The 19,800-nt window shown below is 36.2% G+C and overlaps 1 protein-coding gene across 2 annotated transcripts in view; it reads left to right on the forward strand.

Moving 5' to 3' along the window:
- METTL14 (methyltransferase 14, N6-adenosine-methyltransferase subunit) overlaps window positions 1–11,116 on the forward strand; it is a 28,074-nt gene extending 16,958 nt beyond the window's left edge. For both annotated transcript variants that reach the window (XM_059377807.1, XM_059377810.1), the window contains 4 exons: window positions 2,254–2,346; window positions 4,679–4,795; window positions 5,885–6,095; window positions 8,810–11,116. In XM_059377807.1, the coding sequence (XP_059233790.1) occupies window positions 2,254–2,346; window positions 4,679–4,795; window positions 5,885–6,095; window positions 8,810–9,114 (726 nt within the window). In that variant the 3' untranslated portion in view covers window positions 9,115–11,116. The remainder of the gene's footprint in view (window positions 1–2,253; window positions 2,347–4,678; window positions 4,796–5,884; window positions 6,096–8,809) is intronic.
- The last annotated feature ends 8,684 nt before the right edge of the window (window positions 11,117–19,800 follow it).

Genomic DNA, 19,800 nt, shown 5'->3' on the forward strand with positions numbered 1-19,800 from the left:
AATAAGAAAGAGGATTTCACAGGTATTCTCTTTTACATTAGAGAGTCAGTAGTGGTCAGCACATTTTGGCAAAGAACATAAGGACCTATTTAAAATACCAACAATTAGCATTTAGAACTGCAGTGTCAAGAGAATAATTTGCTTAATGTTCTTCACTAATGTGTGACATCACTTGTTTTTATCTATTTCATCTGTAAACATGTAGGAATATGTGTGTGTGTTACATAATTACTTATTCATATTCTTAATGAGAGTATTAGATGAGAGATTTCAAGATTTTAAAAAGTCAGAATATAAAACTCATTAGGTTTATACATATTGTCACTTACATCCGTTATTACTGTCAAATAATATTTTTCTTTTTAGATTAAGTTAGAGATGGTAAGCTTATAACTTAAATGGATCTGTTACTAAAGTTAATATTTTTTAGGGACACCTGGGTGGCTCAGTGGGGTAAAGCCTCTGCCATCAGCTCAGGTCATGATCTCAGGGTCCTGAGATTAAGCCCCACATCAGGCTCTCTGGTTGGTAGGGAGTCTGCTTCCCCTTCTCTCTCTGCCTACCTCTCTGCCTACTTGTGATCTCTGCCTGTCAAATAAATAAATAAATATTAAAAAAAAATAAGTTAAGATTTTTTAAATAAATGAAACATAAATATTTGCTTAAACTATGGTCTCTGAAACTTAACTGTGGCGGAAAACTGGAAGAAAAAGAATATCATATAAAATGGTTGGTTTTACAGTTTTTTATGTGACTGGAAATTTACAGATTTAATTATTTGAACTTTTTTTCAGTGTGACACAAAAGGGAAACACATATACAAGGGAACCACATATAAGGGAACAACACATACAAAGGAAACAACACATACAAAGGAAACAAAATTATACATTAATTTTTGTTGCAAGTTTTTATTTAAATTCCACTTAGTGTACATATAGTATAATATTAGTTTCAAGTGTAGAATTTAGTGATTCATCATTTACATACAGTACTCAGTGCTCATCACAACCAGTGCCCTCCTTAATGCTCATCATCCATTTAGCTTATCCCCTGCCCACCTCCCGTCGTCAACCCTGTTTGTTCTCTATAGTTGAGTCTATTTTATTTTTGCCTTTGTTTGCCTTTCTCAGTTTTTCCCCTCCTATGTTATTTGTTTTGTTTCCTAAATTCCACATATGAGTAAAATCATATATTTGTCTTTCTCTGACTCATTTTGCTTAGCATATTCTGTAGCTCCATCTGTGTCATTGCAAATGGTAAGATTTCATTCTTCTTTTTAATGGCTGACTAATATTCCATTGTAAATATATCTCACATCCATATCTCTTCATCAGTTGATGGACATTTGGGCTGTTTACATAGTTTGGCTATTGCTGATAATGATGCTAGAAACTTTGGGTGCATGTGTCCCTTCAAATCAGTATTTTTATATCCTTTGGGTAAATACCCAGTAGTGCAATTGCTGGATCGTAGGGTAGGGTAGTTCTAGGTTTAACTTTTTAAGGAAACTCCGTACTGTTTTCCAGAGTGTCTGCACCAGTTTGCACTCTCACCAACAGTTAATAAGGGTTCCCCTTTACCTGCATCCTTGCCAACACCTGTTTCTTCTTCTGTTGTTAATATTAGCCATTCTGACAGGTGTGAGGTGGCATCTTATTGTAGTTCTGATTTGTATTTCCCTGATGATGAGTGACTTTGAGCATCTTTTCATGTGGCTTTTGGCCATCTCTATGTCTTCCTTGGAAAAATTAGACTATTTTTTGGCATTTCAGACTTAACGTATACATTATAATGAGATGTGCATATTGGTTTATTTTATATAGAACTTATGTAAATACTGGAAACCAAATCTTCCCCAAACATTTGTTATATTTCATTTTAATTTTGCTCCTAATTTGGGAGTAATTTAACCTCTTCCTATTTCAGTTCCTTTTTCTATAAATCATGAAGGGCTGCTCTCAAGCTACATCTTATAGAATTCCTTTAGTCTATGAATATGGTCCCCCCCGTAACCTTTTTCTGTATGAAATCGTGTGTGTGTGTGTGTGTGTGTGTGTGTATGTGTTTGTTTGTTTGTTTTCTTAATATAGAATAAGAAAATAGAATAATTTGTAAGGATAAAATTTATTTGCTAATGAAAATTAGTACATTTAAAGAACACATCTGCTTAAAATCCTGATAAATCTCAATGGTTGTTTTTTCGGATTTAGGATGATTGGGTAAATGTAGTATTGTTTTGGTTTTCCACAGATTATGAAGTTAGAGATTGATGAGATTGCAGCCCCTCGATCATTTATCTTTCTCTGGTGTGGTTCCGGGGAGGGATTGGACCTTGGAAGAGTGGTAAGATGGTTTTCTTTAAATTGGATTTTTAATTCATAAGAAAAAATATAAAAAGTTTGAAGATAGATGTTATTCTGTCCTTTGTTTCTTGAACAGTTGCTAAAATACTCAGAAGGAAAAAATATGTTCAGAAAAGAATGCATGAAAGGCAGTACTCTTCAGTTAATTAGCACTAGGGTTCAATAAGTCCCAATATAATTTGTTACAACTTCAGAACGGTTTAGGCATTTGAAACTGCAGCTCAAAAACAGGCTGCTTAGTATCATTTGCTACTCATTATGAGTAGCTAGAAGGTACTCTTCTGAATAATATTAACTTCTGAATTCCACATAAAAACCAAAACAAATTGGAAAAATAACATGGCATCTGGAACGCATGGTTTGAATGATCAAATGAGAGTGAGAAAGAAGTTACATAACACCTGTATTTATTTTAAGCATCTTGTATTTCCTGTATTTCAGGACTTTATTTTTCTTATTGCACTTATTTTGGATTTCTAAATGGAAATAAAGTAGCATATGCCTTTTTATCTAAGAATCATGGGAGCATGTGGCTACGTATTAGAAGGCTTCATTCAGTTTTAGTCTCAGTTCTGCTGTCTAGCAATGAAACTTTTGGCAAAGAGATTTTTACTGTGGTAGGTTTCAGTTTCTTCACTTGTTACTAGATGACACCTTCCATTTTTAGGATATATTTTGTTAGACAGCAGATAATCTCACTTAAGGCTAGTAATTTTCGGAAGTGTCCATTTGACAGGTGAAGAATTTAAGTAGGATTATTTTGAGATAAATTTATGCTAAAATCCTGAAATTCTGCAGTTACTTTGTATTCTTTATACAAATAACAAGTTTGAGACTGTTAGATACATCCTTGCTTGTGGTGTTTATTAATTCCAATGTAAGACTATAACTGCATTCCAATTCGGTATCTATTTTTTGCTGGCACCTCTCCAAGAAGCTCTGGAAAAACTAAGAAAATAGAAATATACTATATGTTTTTATAGGTATGTTGGTATTTACCTTTTATAGCTGCTAATGTCTGGCTTTGGGCTTGCCTTCCACCTCCCAAATTAGGTTGAAAATGATTGGGAGGTTTTATTGTATTTGTTTATGTCATATTGGTGAAAGCAGATTTTGGCCAAAAATTACTGCAAAAATAATTTAGCATTAGAAATACTTAACAGGCTTTTTGTTAAATTGATTAGGGCATGAGGTTTTAGAGCTTTGTGGTTTATAATGAATATCCAGTGCAAAACAAATAATTGGTGACAGGAACAGATACTGATCTTGATATTTGAGATTTTAAAATAAAAATCCAAGTTTCATTTTGAGGTGTTTCTCACTTTACACAGCAAGGGCATTCCTGAAATGACCAGTACCAACAATATTCTACTGCACAGTTTAGTTATTTTCCCCCTACTTTCCTTTTAGATCATTTGGGGAGGGGGTATATCTTATGTTTTTATTCCCACCAGCTATGCAGCACATGTATTGGGTAGTGGGCCCTCATTATGCCACTCTAAGCAGTGTATTAGCAAGTATTTGTTACATATTCTTATATAACAGATTCTAGGACACTAAGGGTCAGATCTCTATTTTCTAGATTGTATAAAGATGAAAGTACAGTTTTATCCAGTAATGAGCTATACACTGAAGCTGAAGTTGTTAATGTTAAATATATAAAGACTCTCATTTGAAAAGAGGCTATCAATTAAAATACTTTCCGTAGTTTTTAGCTTTGTCAGAGGATAGAAAATTGAGGTGCTAGGAATCAAATTATCTGTTGAATTTTATGATTAAAGAGGGGGCTGAGTGTTTTATGATTTAAAACCCCCTTTCGGGGCACCTGGGTGGTTCAGTGGGTTAAAGTCTCTGCCTTTGGCTCAGGTCATGATCCCGGGGTCCTGGGATCGAGCCCCACATCGGGCTCTCTGCTCGGCAGGGAGCCTGCTTCCCCCTCTCTCTCTGCCTGCCTCTCTGCCTACTTGTGATCTCTGTCTGTGAAATAAATAAAATCTTAAAAAAAAAAACCCAAAACCCTTTCTATTGATTCCCGTGGAAGGTAGTATTAAAGAATTGGAATATTAGTAAAATTATGTGTTTTCATATTTAACTTTATATATTATACTAATTTCCAGAATATGTCTATGCATTCTATATATTGGCTGCGTAAAGACTGGTTTTTCATTTTTCTATTTCTGAATTAAAAATTACTGTCACATCTTGGAATTTAGTGTCTCAAACCTCTAGGAAGTTTTTTTAGTGCTGGTTGGTTATTTTAACTTTTGTTTATTTCTTTTAACTAAGGCTTTCTTTTTTTAAATTCTTTCTAGTGTTTACGCAAATGGGGTTACAGAAGATGTGAAGATATTTGTTGGATTAAAACCAATAAAAACAATCCTGGAAAGACTAAGACTTTAGATCCAAAGGCTGTCTTCCAGAGAACAAAGGTATTGCCTTTACTGTTTTGTTATTTTTATTTTCATTATTTTCCTTCAGGCTTTTCCAAATGACTGTATACTATTTAATTTTGGTAGAAAGGTTCTTTTCTTAGATTTGTACAAATGGCATTGAATGTTATAATAGTACATCCAGTTTAATTTTAAAATATTCACCTTGTTATCTCAACCTTCACTGTGTTAGAGAAGGTAATATGTATTCTTGTGTGTTCCAAACTGTTGTAATTCTAAGTCATTATGGACTTTTGGTGCCTCTGACCCCCCCAGATTTTTTCCCTTTCCCTGGGCCCAGAAAAAAGAGATGGCAGCTGGTTGGCTTAGAGGGATATTTTTATCCTCCCAAAAGAATCCTAAGAACCTACACAAGAACCCCTGAGAACATCTGCTCCATAAAACTGCCCTGTTACTTTAAAAGTTTGTCCTCCATTCTTTCACTCTTTAGGGAGCAACTGGTAGGAGAGTCTTTCTTATTAAATCTTTCCTAGACTGGAAAGTTCTTTTCAAGGAACCTAAGTTACCCTTGCCATAGTTCATGGAGTCAAGTGAGAGATTAAATTTATTTAACCCATATGCCTGCCATTTAGATTAGAGGAGGTCAAAAAAACAAAAAAGCAAATTGATTTTCTCATTTTTTTATGTTGAGTCATTAGAAGTCTGTATACATAATTAAAGTCCCCTTTCCATATAAAAAGACCCATATCTTATATATCATTTTGATCTTGAATCATATATGAAGCCCATTATAACATCATCTCAAGATTCTAAGGTCAAGGGTCATGCTTCCGTAACTGGAGAAAACAAGTTAATTATTTAGTGTTGCAGAGGAAAAGACTCTGTGGTCATTGACACAGTTCTAAAACATCATGGCCCCCAATTTGATACTGTCATGTCTAGCTTCCCTGGCAGTCTTCTCACATCTGGAAGTCCAGTTTTCCTATTGTGTTTTTGCCGATAGAACTCTTTCCCACAGATTTGGAGAAATGAAGTTTGTTTTGGAATTTGGGACATTGGAAATGTATAATGTTAGGAAATAAGACTGCTGATGAAGAGAATAATTGGTCTGCTCTTGATTTTATTTAGGAACACTGCCTTATGGGGATCAAAGGAACTGTTAAGCGTAGCACAGATGGGGACTTCATTCATGCTAATGTTGACATTGACTTGATTATCACAGAAGAACCTGAAATTGGTAATATAGAAAAGCCTGTTGAAATTTTTCATATAATTGAACATTTTTGCCTTGGTAGAAGACGCCTTCATCTATTTGGAAGAGATAGTACAATTCGACCAGGTAGGACCCTTAGAAAATCTTTTAAAAACTTTATCACCCCTGGTGATATAGGTGTCAAGAAATAGTATACAGTGCTGTGTTAAATAAAATTCTTGTGATGTGTTTGATTCCTCTTGCTGTACTTCAGATATGCCAAACTCATTCTTACCTCTTCATGGTCCTCTACTTTCATTCATACACCTGACAACCTTTTCTCACAACTCTTGTCTAAACTGGCCACCTTCCCCTTAGACGCTTCCCCCACAACTTTTCCTCCTTCCAACACGTTCTTTCCCCTTACTCTGTTTTCTTTTTCTTCTTAACACTTATCATTAGATGAACTGCAAGTTCATTTGAGCATATGTTTTAGTCAGTTTCTTCAGCGTACAGTCTCATGGAAGGCAAATAATGTCTTATTTACTTATTTCTACCCAACATTCAGATGATTCAGTAAATAACATGTTGAAGAAATGCGTAAGTGAATAGTTAAATAATCCCACAGAAAATAACCATACATTTGTGAAGTACAGATCTTGGCTTAATTAGAAACTAAAATACCTAAGCTTGTTTGCTTACACGTATAGTGGTGTTGTCTTTTCAAAGTTTTAACTTTTTATGAAACCAATATAATGTGAATTTACTACTTTGAAAAAAAAATGAGTAGAAAATAATTAGACTATTATGGACAAATTTTTTCTTAAAAGGACAGTTTTTATGTACAGAGTGTTATTGAAATATTAGTATATTCTGTTTTATTGATTTCTCAGAAAATATAAAAGTAGCATTGCTTTATTCATAATATATAAAATCAGTCTCTTTGCCTCAGCATGTTAGAAATCCAGTTTAAAGGTGAAAAGAGCCAGAATCTTGTTTTGAATAGCCTACATTTTATAAAAAGTAAAAAGTTAAAGAACTTAGAATAATTGGCCATAAAAGTACCTAAGAATTTAGAAGAAACTCGGATTTTCATTCTAAAAAAAGTAATCCTTGGGGCACCTGGGTGGCTCAGTTGTTAAGCATCTGCCTTCGGCTCAGGTCTTGATTCCAGGGTCCTGGGATCAAGCCCCATATCAAGCCCCACATCGGGCTCCCTGCTCAGCAGGAAGCCTGCTTCTTCCTTTCCCACTCCCCCTGCTTGTGCTCCCTCTCTTGCTATGTCTCTCTCTATCAAATAAAATCTTTTTTAAAAAAAGCTATATCCTTTAAAAATGTTAAAAAAAAATCCTCAAAGTTGCCTTAACTTATGTGTATGACATAATCCATCCCTCTTCTCTCTCCCTGCCCATCAGCTACCTCTGTGTGCTCTGATGAGCAGAGTAACTTGAAGATATTTCAGTTGTAGAAACTCATGGCCTCAACTTTCATGAAATTATGTAAAATAGTAAACAAAGTAAATAGTTGAAAGATCAGTCTTTATTGAACATTTATAGTTAATATGTGGTTTTTCCCATTCCAGATGCAATTTAATCAGAAATCACCCTTCTTATAAGCTAATTTGTATAGCAATGAAGCTGACAAAATTACTTTTGAATACCTATAGAGGTACAACATGTAATGCAAATTCTGAGAAATTGTTTTTATATACTTCATTTAAGATGTATATTTGAATTGGATGTTGAACAATGTAATTTTTAGCAGGTTGAAAGGATAGAATGGGCACAGAGGTGGGGTTTTATGTTTTGTTTTCTTTTACATTATGATGTGTTTTGTTATTTTTTAAGATTTTATTTATTATTTGAGAGAGAGAGAGGACGAGAGAGGGAGAGGATCCGAGGGAGAAGCAGACTCCCTGCAGAGCAGGGAGCCTGATGCGAGAGAAAGTCCTGGGACTCCAGGGTCATGACCCAAGCTGAAGGCAGTCAGTTGCTCAACCAGCTGAGCTACCCAGGCGCCTCACATTATGATGTGTTTTTATTTATATTTTCAGAGGTGGAGATTTGTATGGAAACAGTTATATCTATAGTGATTTTTTTACTCAAATGAAGTAATGGAAAGCATTAATGAAAAATGTGACTGGAAATTTAGTTCAGGTTTCATCCTAAAAGACATTAGATACCATATATATGAATCTGTGTTTTGTGGAGAGTCCTAGAAGATTAGGCAGAGAAGTGACCTATTTTAGTTTGTTTTAGGCTTTCAGAGGGAGGAGAGGCAGGGAGAGCATTACAATATATATGTGTGTTTGTGACATGTGTAGGGGGCTGGCCTAATACAAAAATAAAGACTGACATTTGAGGGTGACAGTAGGCATGGAAAATGGAAATGAACAGGAGCAACATGGTAGTGGTTGCGTTTCAGGTACCTGTCAGCTGGATTAGTCTTGTGGTTGGGAAGAGTAGAGGCAAAAGTTGATTCCAGGATTTTAATCAGAAAACAGTGGTATCATTTCACAAGTAGGAAGGTTAATAAAATTTATTAAATTTTCACTGAACCCAAACTCAGTGTAGTGTGTAATTTTTTTTCTAAGTGCTGCTCTCACAGAATGTGAAATGTGGATGGAGATAGTAAGGAAGATATTTTACAGAAGTTAACAGTCATGAAGATGAAATAAGATGAAATCTGTATAATGACTAAATGTTGTGTGTTCTGTTAAAAAAATACTGGATGAGTGATAGGGGCATCTTTATTTTTAATTTTAATGCATTTTTAAAAATGCATTTGAAGATTTGAAGTAGCTCCTAAAGAATTAGTAAGAGAAATGGGAAAAAAAAAATCTTTCTTTCCCTCTATTTCAGGCTGGCTTACAGTTGGACCAACTCTTACAAATAGCAACTATAATGCAGAAACCTATGCATCCTACTTTAGTGCTCCTAATTCCTACTTGACTGGATGTACAGAGGAAATTGAGAGACTTCGACCAAAATCACCTCCTCCCAAATCAAAGTCTGATCGGGGAGGTGGAGCTCCCAGGGGTGGAGGAAGAGGTGGAACTTCTGCTGGCCGTGGCCGAGAAAGGAATCGATCTAACTTCCGAGGCGAAAGAGGTGGTTTTAGGGGGGGCCGTGGAGGAGCACACAGAGGTGGCTTTCCACCTCGGTGACTTTTTAAAACACTGATCTGTTAATGCCTCTATATCTTCTTCACTGTAGTTTGATTTCCAACTGGGGGACTTTTTTAGCATTCAGTTCCGGCTTGCACTTTGCTTTAATTTCTCTAAGCTGCAGGAATATCTTAGCCAATCTCCCTCGCAGTTGTTACACATATTGTGTAGTTTTATCCAGGAAAAACAGGTCATCCTGCCTTCAGTCATGTGCATGTAACTTAACAGTGCAACAAACACCTTCCTTTCAGAGACTAATTTATTCTGATAGATTCCAACTAATTACAGAGGCTTTTGCCTTTTAGAAATAGTTTAAGTGAACAGTGAAAAAGACCCAATCTGTAGTGTCATACTAGTGCCAAGAGCAGTTGATAATAGCCATCCTACCACTGCTGTCGTGGCAAATGGAAAGCTGTTTGGGAGCCTTGATAGAACGGAGTTGGAACAGATGGTTAACTTCTGTCAAAGTTTTAACATTTTCCTGATGAAACAAAGACTTTTTTTTTTCTTTTAAAAAAATCTTATACTCAGATATAATTTGAATACTACTGAAAAATTGAGAGAATTTGAACAAAATCAGCTCCTCCTAAATCCAAATCTGATAGGGGAGGTTGGTGCTCCCAGCGGTGGGCAGAGGAAGAGGTAGAATTTAGTAGGCAGACTTAAAAAGAGAGAAAAAGTTCATCATAATTTCAGTTGCAGGTGACTGTTAATCACACTTCTTAAGAGGCGAAGGAGGACAAATATCCAAGTGCTAGAACTTTGGTGTAGACTTGGATTGACCTTCAAAGCAGCTTCATATATTCCTTAGCAAAATAAAAGAAACGAGGCAACAACAGAGAGAACTGGTTAATCAGGTGTTTTGAGAATAAAGTATTTGGTGATGAGGAAATGACATCTTTAAACTTATTATGGAGAAAACAGTATTAAAAACCAATTACAGAAGACCCTCAACTTAAAACAGCTTAGAAAATGGAATTGCAGTTGCCTTTTATTAAAACCATATGGTGTGTTGTTTTTAAGAGCCTGGTTTTGCAGATCGGTTGTTGTATAAAGCTTTCTTCTGTCATTTCTCTTCCTATACTGTAACTCATGTTTTAAATGAATTTGATGAATGAAATAACCATTATTGTTCTTGAAAAATATATTTTTTATTTTGTGTATGATTTTTCTAATGAAACTTTAAACCCTTGAACTGTGGGAGTCTGTTTTCTGTAAGTGGATTTGCCTTTGTTACCAAATGAAAAAGGACTGACTTAAGATCAGACTTTTGTTTTGGTCTTTGATGCATTTTAGTAGCCATTCTCAGGTTTTCATTGGCTCATGTTATACCTAAAGTGAGGTTATATTACACACACTAAAGACTCAGTTTGAAGATAAGGGCTGAATTATAGAAATAGGGTTGAGATTCTTAAAAGCCTGGTAAATTGAATGTACTCAACCTGTTGGTACTTTGTATTTGACTAATGCCTTTTCTGATGTAGATACGTAGATGTGAATCACAGTTGGTTAGAATTTTTACTGAAATGATCCTTTATTTTCAACTTCAGTAATTATAAAGTATCTAGGTAGAACTGCATTTGTCAAAGTTGACATGAGAATAAAGAAGATAGATGTTCTAATTGCCCAGTGTGGGTCTTTAGAAATTCCAGTTAGGAAGTGACCCCATCTTATAAACAAGACTCTCTAGTTTGGTTCATACCTGGGCCTAGCCAAGAGAAGGCAGCGTTCTTAGTGCTTACCTGGCCTAGTTACCTGTGAGATGTACATCATATTGTCATCTTACAGAGAATTGGGAATGGCGTTTTCGTAGGTTGAAAGTTAAATATGCCCACCATATTTAGAATACAGCAAATAAGAGAGGAGGAGGTCGTGGGGGAAATGCAAGGCCTAGAATTATCTCTTTGACAATGTAATGTGGAATTTTTATAGCACAGGATGGCATTGACTCACTAGTTTTGCTATCCTTCACTTTCAATAAAGGTTGGGGTTATCATTTCTATGGCAATCTGTATTCATTGAGGAAACATTTCCAATGAAAACTCAATAATCTGACCTCTTCTGGCTTTTGATCATCTTTATATTCATTTACATGCTTTACATTTTTAAAAAATTATCTAGGAATTACCCAAAATAAGTAGTAGTTGTTTCACTTACAGATTCCTTATTGGGTAGAAGCTAGTAATTGTGAAATAACCTTAGATTTTTCAGTCTAAAAGTTCTAAGATCAGCATATCTGTTATACATAATTACAGTCTTAAGTATTCCAGTACAAATGTTGATGTTTATTTTCATTGGTAATAGTTCTTTCCCTGATACGTATTTCCCTTCAAAGGATGGAGATTAGGAGGCCTTAAAGGACTACAGTTCTTTTGTGGAGGAGTTGATGATGTCATGTAGAACAAATTTTGTGGTGGGGAATATCATACCCAAATACAACTGACCCAGATTAGACCAAGGGATTATGGAGATATCAACCCAAGATTAAAATGGCACCATGACACAGCACAATGTGAGAGATGGCAAACTGGGAAGTGGGGATCAAGGGCGGAGAGTCTCGTTATGGCAGCCGGTCACATGTCCAAAGTTGGAATGGATCAGCATGCAGCAGCAGTATACTGTCCTGATGCTCAGGTAAGTCAAAGAGCCACCTGAGTCCTTAGCCCACAAATCTGGAAGCTTAAACTATGTGTCTGTCTCTGTTCTGAAGCTGCGTAAGAGTCATGCCATAGTTTGATTTTAAGTTGATGGAGTTTTAATGGCGAGATGCCTGAGTTGTAGGGTGTTATCCAAAGCTGAGATCCTGTGTCATGGCTGTTAACTAGGAATGATTCCTTTTTATGTCTTACAGAATACTTCCTGCTCATTTTAATTGTTCAATTACAACTTTCTGATTAGTTTCAGCAGCTTATTTTAAAACCTGTACTGCTTTCATCCTGAATTTAACTACAGAAGATTTGGTCTTTGAAGTATAGTTCCAATTTTTTTTCTGATTTGTTTAATCTTTATTACTTTGACAGAATTATGGCCTAGTGGGACTCATTCGAAATAGTAGTTTTTGATCTTAAAGTGTCTTATATTTTTGTGAGTTATTAAAAACAAATTTTTGCTTGTAAGAAGGGCCTTTCTTAGAACAATCCTTGTGGTCCACATAAGATTTTTAGCATTATTCTGTCTTTGATATTTGGTGATAGGGACTGAACTTTGACTTGGGGCTCATATGGAGTCTGTCAGTTCTAAAGCTGTAAATCTAGCACTTCGTAGCCATGGAAGACTCCAATTCTGGAAAAGCCACATTATTCCTGCTCACAAGGCCTCTACTCAAATAGAAATAGTGCTAGCTGTAGTTCACAGAGAAAAGTACCTCATTTAATCTAGAAAATTATTTTCCAGCAAACCCTCTTTCCAGTATTAGGCAAAATGTTAAAATGATCAGTTTGTGTGTGTATGTTACACTTCAGGTCTCCGTGACTGGAGGTGCTAATAAAGAGTGAAATTGTTAAGGTAGGTTTTTTCCAAAAATAATTCTAACTGATGGAGAATCTAGAGGTCAACAGTATAAAATGCATACAGGAACCAAGTATATAATACAAATTGGTGAAACAAGCCATGAATTTGTTTTATAGTGGAGTAAGTATCTTTTTTGACATATTTTGTTTGCATATTAAACATGGGAATATTTACTTTCATTTATCTCGCCTGTTTTCCCAGTTCGGTGGGTTTTTTTCGAGTCCTAAGAAAAGCAGAGCAGCACAGAGCACTTAATCTCAGGCCCATGGAGACTAGAGAGAAACGTAGGGGTACGGGAGAGCTCACACCCCGGGTAAGGTGGACATCACCACTCAGCTCCACCTCGTCGTCACCACACAGGGAAGACAGTAAGTTTGAGCTATTCATGTGAAATCTCCCTGATTTTTAGATGTTGGCAATTAAATTTGTGTCCTTTGCTACATTTTGTTTTGTTAAAATTAGTTTTGCTAGCTAAATCCTGCATGCATATTTTAAATTCTGGTCTCTCACCACCAGTGACCAAATTTATTTAAATAGAAGATCAAAAAAGGTTACTCAATTGGAGCAGGAAGCCATCAGCTTTGGAAGCGTGTGATGTAGTTGATGTACTTTGGAACATTCATAGAAGATCGCGGATGTAGACTAATACTTTCAAGTGGCAAAAAGCGGCACCTTGGTGGCTCAGTCGTTAAGCGGCTGCCTTCGGCTCAGATCATGATCCCAGCATCCTGGGATTGAGCCCCACATCAGGTTCCCTGCTCCACAGGAAGCCTGCTTCTCCCTCTCCTGCTACCCCTGCTTGTGTTCCCAAACTCTCTCTCTCTCTCTCTCTGTAAAATAAGTAAATAAAATCTTAAAAAAAAAAAAAAGTGGCATACAGTGACGGGACTGCAAGCCATTTGTCCAGTGGGAGAATATGTAGAGGTCTAGGCCTGTGTTGTCACAAGACATACCTCTTATAGAATCCCATACCTATATTTACAGTTAATATCATAAAAGAGTAACTAATTTTTTTTAATAAGTAAAGCTTTTCTTTTATTTTTTTAAAGATTTTTTTATTTATTTGACAGAGAGATGACAATAGGCAGAGAGGCAGGCAGAGAGAGCTGGGGAAGCAGGCTCCCTGCTGAGCAGACAGACATGCGGGGCTCTATCCCAGGACCTCGATCCCAGGATCATGACCTGAGCTGAAGGCAGAGGCTTTAACCCATTGAGCCACCCAGGTGCCCCAAAGAGTAGCTACATTATTCTGTTTTGTCTTCTTAAAGCAGAGGACAAAAAATCAGTTTTGTTCAGAGATAGTCTAGTAGTTTATGCTGGTTAAGTTACTAAGGTTATTGCCTAAATGTCTTACAGAATTTGCTGTCATTTTACAGTTTAAGGCTTCTCAAGACAACTTCTGGATAGACACATACTTTAATATTTAGTAAAGGAGAGGCTTTTAATGTAAAAATATTGGTTATAATTCATATGAACTACACTGGTGGTTGGATTATTTGGCCTTGTACAAAAAGCTAGGCTTATAAGCATGGGAAATAGGAGCTCCATATTATAGCATACTTTTCTACTGTTATATCTTACTGAAAAAAAAATTTTTAAGCATATAAGTACTCCCTTATCCATGGGGGATATGTCCCAAGACCTCACTGGATGCTGGAAACCAGGGATAGTACCAAACCATATATATATATATATATACAAAGTTTTTTCCTGTACATACATAAATATGATAAAGTTCAGTTTATAAATTCGTTCTACTAAGAGATGAGCAATAATAATAGAATTGTAATATACTTTAATAAAAGTTACGTGAATGTTATCTTCCTCAAGATGTCTTATTGAACCATACTGCTCCTTTTCGTGATGATGTGAATGTTAAAGTGCCTATGTGATGAGATGAAGTGGGGTGAGGGATACAGGCGTTGTGGTGTAAGTTAGGCTACTCCTGACCTGACAGTATGTCAGAGGAGGATCATCTGCTTCTGGACCATGACTGACCTCAAGTAACTGAAACCATGGAAGGCAAAACCACAGATAAAGGGGGACTGCAGGATCATTATAATTAAGAGTATCCTGTCTATAAAAATTCCAAAGCAAAATTTAAGCAAATATAATCACAAATGTGAGTTTATCAGCCAACTAAGTTCCTGAATCTTAAATCCCATCTCCTCCATGAGATGAGGCTAACAAGATACTGGATCGAGATGGCATTAGAACCTCTTTGGGGAACATTCCTGTTTCTGATTGCTTTCACTTGTCCCAACGCAAGTGTAAGACTGCCGGAGGTACCAGTCTTTGTCTACTCATTTCGTCCTGACTTATAACTCTGCTGCTTGTGCTCTCAGAAATGAGTCTTTGTCATTTATAAAAAGGCAGCGATGTGCTTTCTCAGCTTTTCATGTACAGCACATAGTAAGGGGCTAATAAATAGTCCCTTACTCCTTTGCTTGCTTAGTAATTGGAAAAAATGCCAGAGGATTTTTAATATCCTTCTCTGTCCATTTCTTTTCCCTTCTACTTTCTTGGCTACATAAGAGGACTGCTTTTCTAATAAGGATTTTTTTTCCTCTCAAGAGAACATTATTTTTGAGGCTGAGGCAACAAAGTAATTTCCACTGACTTACCACCTATCAGCAGATTTATAGAATGAATTTTCTTTCATTTGAGTTCAAAGACAGACCTGATTCTTTCCTCAGGTTATAAATTTTCTTTCTACCAAATGTAACCTGTAAAGTAAGGAAAACAGTTTAACTACATCTGTATCACTTTGTTAGTAACAGGTTAAGTATAAAGACTACATCCCTCCTATAAGGAATAATGGACCTAGTAACAGGTTGCTTGAGAGGACAGGGTAGCTGAGGATTGGCTTAGGGGGGCACTTGGGAATTCTGGGACACTGCTGCTGAGTAGTAACACTGTCAGGGAGAGGTGGCCTCATTCAGAAATAGCTGCATGGCTAGGAAAGTGTCCCCAGACATTCATCTATGCTAGGAATGTCCCTAGACATTCATCTCCCACAAGCGCACTGTGGAAGCAGAGAAGCACTGGAATTCAGGAGACTGCAGGTGGGCCTTGACGCTAGTCATCAGTGTAAGCCAAAGAGAGTAGAGTTTCCTTGCCAGTCCTGGGAAATAGACATTCACATTCAATTAGTCTGATTTTTAAATTTTTTTTCCTTTCTCACTAGAGGTTGTACATTCATATCTGCTAAATGTGCTTTGCCTTAATTCATAATGTAATAACCTTTTTCCCAAATAGCATATTGGGCCCTTAAAACATTAATTGAGTAACATTAATCTAAACCCCATGGTATATCCAAAAACTATTTTTCAAACAAGAATAATATATAAAGAGTTTTTCATGACTCAAGAAATAACCTGTTCGAAAAATAGGGACTTAGGAAACTAGTCTTCTATAAAATATCTTAAAATTGAAAATCCTTATTGCAAAAGAGTTTTAGATGTAGGACAGGTAACAATCTTTTAATATTATTAAAAAAAGTACACCCTGAAAGATTTTGCAAAACTCATGTACTCTTGAAACCTATAGTCACTATTGTTGTAATGATTATTTCCTTAACTAGACACTAGTCCTTTTGCTTCCCTAAATTTATTTTGTTCTTTATGTGAGTTAAAACTGGATTTTCAGGGGCACCTAGGTGGCTCCGTCTATTGAGTCTGCCTTCGGCTCAGGTCGTGATCTCGGTCTTGGGATTGATTCCCCTGTTGGGCTCCCTACTCAGAAGGGAGTCTGCTTCTCCCTCTCCGTCTGCCCCTTCCCCTGCTTGTGCTCTCTCTCTCTCTCAAATAAACAAAATCTTACAAAACCCCCTGGATATTGATGTATTAAGTCTGGATAACAGTAGCTCTGGAAATCATGTTTACAAGGACATGCTTTGGGAATTGGAAGGGTTTGGCCTGGAAGGGACACAATAGCAGTATGTGGTAGCTTTAAACTCTGAAAACTGCTATCCAGTGAATGAAGACTTCACCTATGGCCTCAAGAGAGAGAGAGTCAGCTGGCAGCAAAAGGGAAACATTTCAGGAAAACAATGTGCTAAATACAATTTTCTCTCAGACAGAACTGTTCTTAAGTGGCTGCTTAGGGAAGGAACAAGCTTCTTATCCGTGTCTCAAGAAGAGGCCAAGAAATAGCCATAAGAGATGATGATGACTAAGGGATTTTTACTGCCTTTTCCCACTGAGATTGTTTTTCTTTTTACCCAGTTTAGTCAGGATTACACCTGTGTTTTCAGCAGTTAAAATTTACAAAGTCAGTTCTCCCCAGAGAATTGCCTTTTCTGAAAGATTGACCAACCATTCTGAAAGGTTTCGGACACTTTAGAGTATAATGCCTCCTAGTGGAGCAGAAGTTCAATTTCATGTATCTTTCCATATTCCAAAACATGATCTGAAAATTTGGTTCTTACTCTTATTGTTTTATTAAGAAGCATGTTCCCATCTGACTGAACATTTAAAAAAAAAAATTAACATACCATTCCTAGTTATTCTCAGTCTCCTGTCATTAGGTTAGATTTGTAGAAGTGAAGGTAGAGCCATTTAGTAACTTCCTCAAAGATGTGTATTCTTTTGAGTAAATACTTACTTCTTCATAATGGCTCCTCCAAATGCAAAATATAAATTCTTGTCTTTGGCTTATATTTTACTGGAGTTTTGGTTTTTAACACTTTAAAGTAGTTTAGGCTATAGTTTCCTCATATTGATATATTTATTTTAATATCTGAAACCATCTTTTAATTGGACATTTCTATAGCATTGAAAGATAGCTTGGTTTTGAGGCTATTGGTTAAGATACGGCATAAAAGCAAATACAACTAGGAGCCAGATTAGTCCTAGTTTTCATGATCTTTTGCATGTTTAATAAAAAAAAAAACCAATAAAATAACAGCAATGAACACTTAAATAGCACTATGTGTCAGGGACTAGTCTAAGCCCTTTACACTTATTAACCTAATATTTCAAACAAATGAGTAGGAAACCAAGGCACAGAAAGGTTTCTAACTTGCCCCGAAGTTCCATTTCACATGGAGCTGGTATAGAAATCCATCTCAGTGGTTCCATAGCCCATGAGGATCTATTGTTCTCAAGGTTTAGGAAAGGGAATGTACTATTTCCAAACACCGTGGAATAGCACTCACCATTTTTGGTGGAAAGTGGTCCTTCAGGATTCATTGGAGCATTTCCATTATGTATTGGATTTCTTTTCCCATTGAAAGCTAATCTCCATTTGTACTCCGTATTATATTACCTTCTATCTTCCAAGAATCTTACTCTTCCAAATATTTTTTCTCTGTTCAGTCTTCAACATTTTTTTTTTTTTTGAGTTGATGTAACTACTGCTACTATTTATTCTTCCAATATAATACTGGCTTCTTTCCATCAGTGTTTAAATGTCAAATCCCTGACAGTCTTAAAATAAATCCTGTCCTTCCTCTGTGACTCTCTGATCCCCTTCTTGAGTTGCCTCCCCTCTGACTCCTGTTGCTCAACTTATTCCAATCTAGCATTCAAGTTCATTGAGCCTGTAAAAGGGTTGTCACCAAACTCACCCATGACCTTTTTACTAATTCCAACATACCTTTTAGTCTTTAACTTCCTTTTCCCAAAGGGAAAGGCTGTAACTTGGTTGCCCACTCTTTCCATGCCCCCCTCTTACCTTGGTTTTATGATGTCCTATTGCCAGGTTTTCCTTCTTAACCTCTCTGGCCCTTCTCCCAGTCTTCTCAGGTTTCCACTTCATTATCTGTCTCAGGGATTTGCTGCCCTCTCACAACAGAATTGCCCTGGGTTTTTTCATCTATTTTGTACTATTTCTTTTTCTCTGTATGTAGATGACTTGCAAATTTCCAGCCCAGAGCTCACTCCTGAGCCTCAGGCCCATATTTTTAGGTGCTGTAATATATCTCACTTGCATAGTTTACAAGCTACCTTGCAAATTCTTTCAATTACCTGGCTCATGTCTACTAATTCTTTCAAATCTCAGCTTCAGTATAATTAATGGGAAATCTTTATGGACTAGACCTTGCCCCCTAGCTAGACTAGGTCACATATCCCTGACATATAGATATATCAGGAATCTATATATCATATATATATATAATATAATGTTATATAAATTATATATTATATATATAAATGTATATATAATACATAAATATTTATAAATGTATACATATAAAATTTATATATACAAAAAAATAAAATGTAATGGCTTGTTACACCATTTATGAAAACCACTTTAACTGTCAAGATGGCAGGGGTTTTGTTTGTGCTGCTCACTGTTTGTCTCTCCAGTAAAGGGCAGAGTGCTTGGCACATAGAAGAAGTATGATATTTAAGTTAGACCATACTACTTTATAGAATGGCACATTCTTTGAGCACCTAATTACTTAGTAGGTTCTTCATTCAACTGAGCTGTACCTTGTCACTTCTTTGTATTGGTTCTGTTTTTCTACTGTAGGCAAATACAGAACAATCCTTAGACTATCTTCAAGTGAATAAAGGAATGTGCTCTGGCCTTCTAGTTTACATAGAGCATGGTACCTTGAACTGAACACGTATGTAGGTGTGGTCTGGTCTCATCTCAGAGGAGGGCCATTGCTATACTCATCTGACAGCCTATCCCTGTAAGAGAGTAACTTGATTACATCTGCTTTTCTCCCACTGTAGATTCATGCTGACAAACTCCCTCAGTTCTTTTTTAAGTACTGTTGTTTCCAAGGAGCATCTGCATGTACATTTTTTTTGGACACTGGTTCAGGATTATACATTTCTTCTTAAACTCATCCAAGTCAATATGAAACATCATGCCAGTTGTCTAACATGGGAATAGAGTTTAATCTTGTTAGTGTATTTGTTGTTCTACTCAATTTCATGACATCTATTAATTTATGAATAAACCTTATTAGCTGCGTAATCGTAGACAGGTCCTGATTTAATCACTTCAAGTCTATTTCTTCACCTGTGAATGGGACTGGTAATAAAAGTGGAGTTACCATGAGGAATAAATGTTTGCAAAACACCCAGTGCGGTTCTTAGGACATTGTAGGTACTCAATATACTTAACTCTTCTTATTTATTCATATCACTGATACCAAAGTTGAACAGGGCAGATACAGTTCAGACGCTTGTGTCAGACCACTCAAAACCACTCTCC

The sequence above is a fragment of the Mustela nigripes genome, chromosome 1, assembly GCF_022355385.1.
Source record: "Mustela nigripes isolate SB6536 chromosome 1, MUSNIG.SB6536, whole genome shotgun sequence".
In the NCBI taxonomy this organism is placed as follows: Eukaryota; Metazoa; Chordata; class Mammalia; order Carnivora; family Mustelidae; genus Mustela; species Mustela nigripes.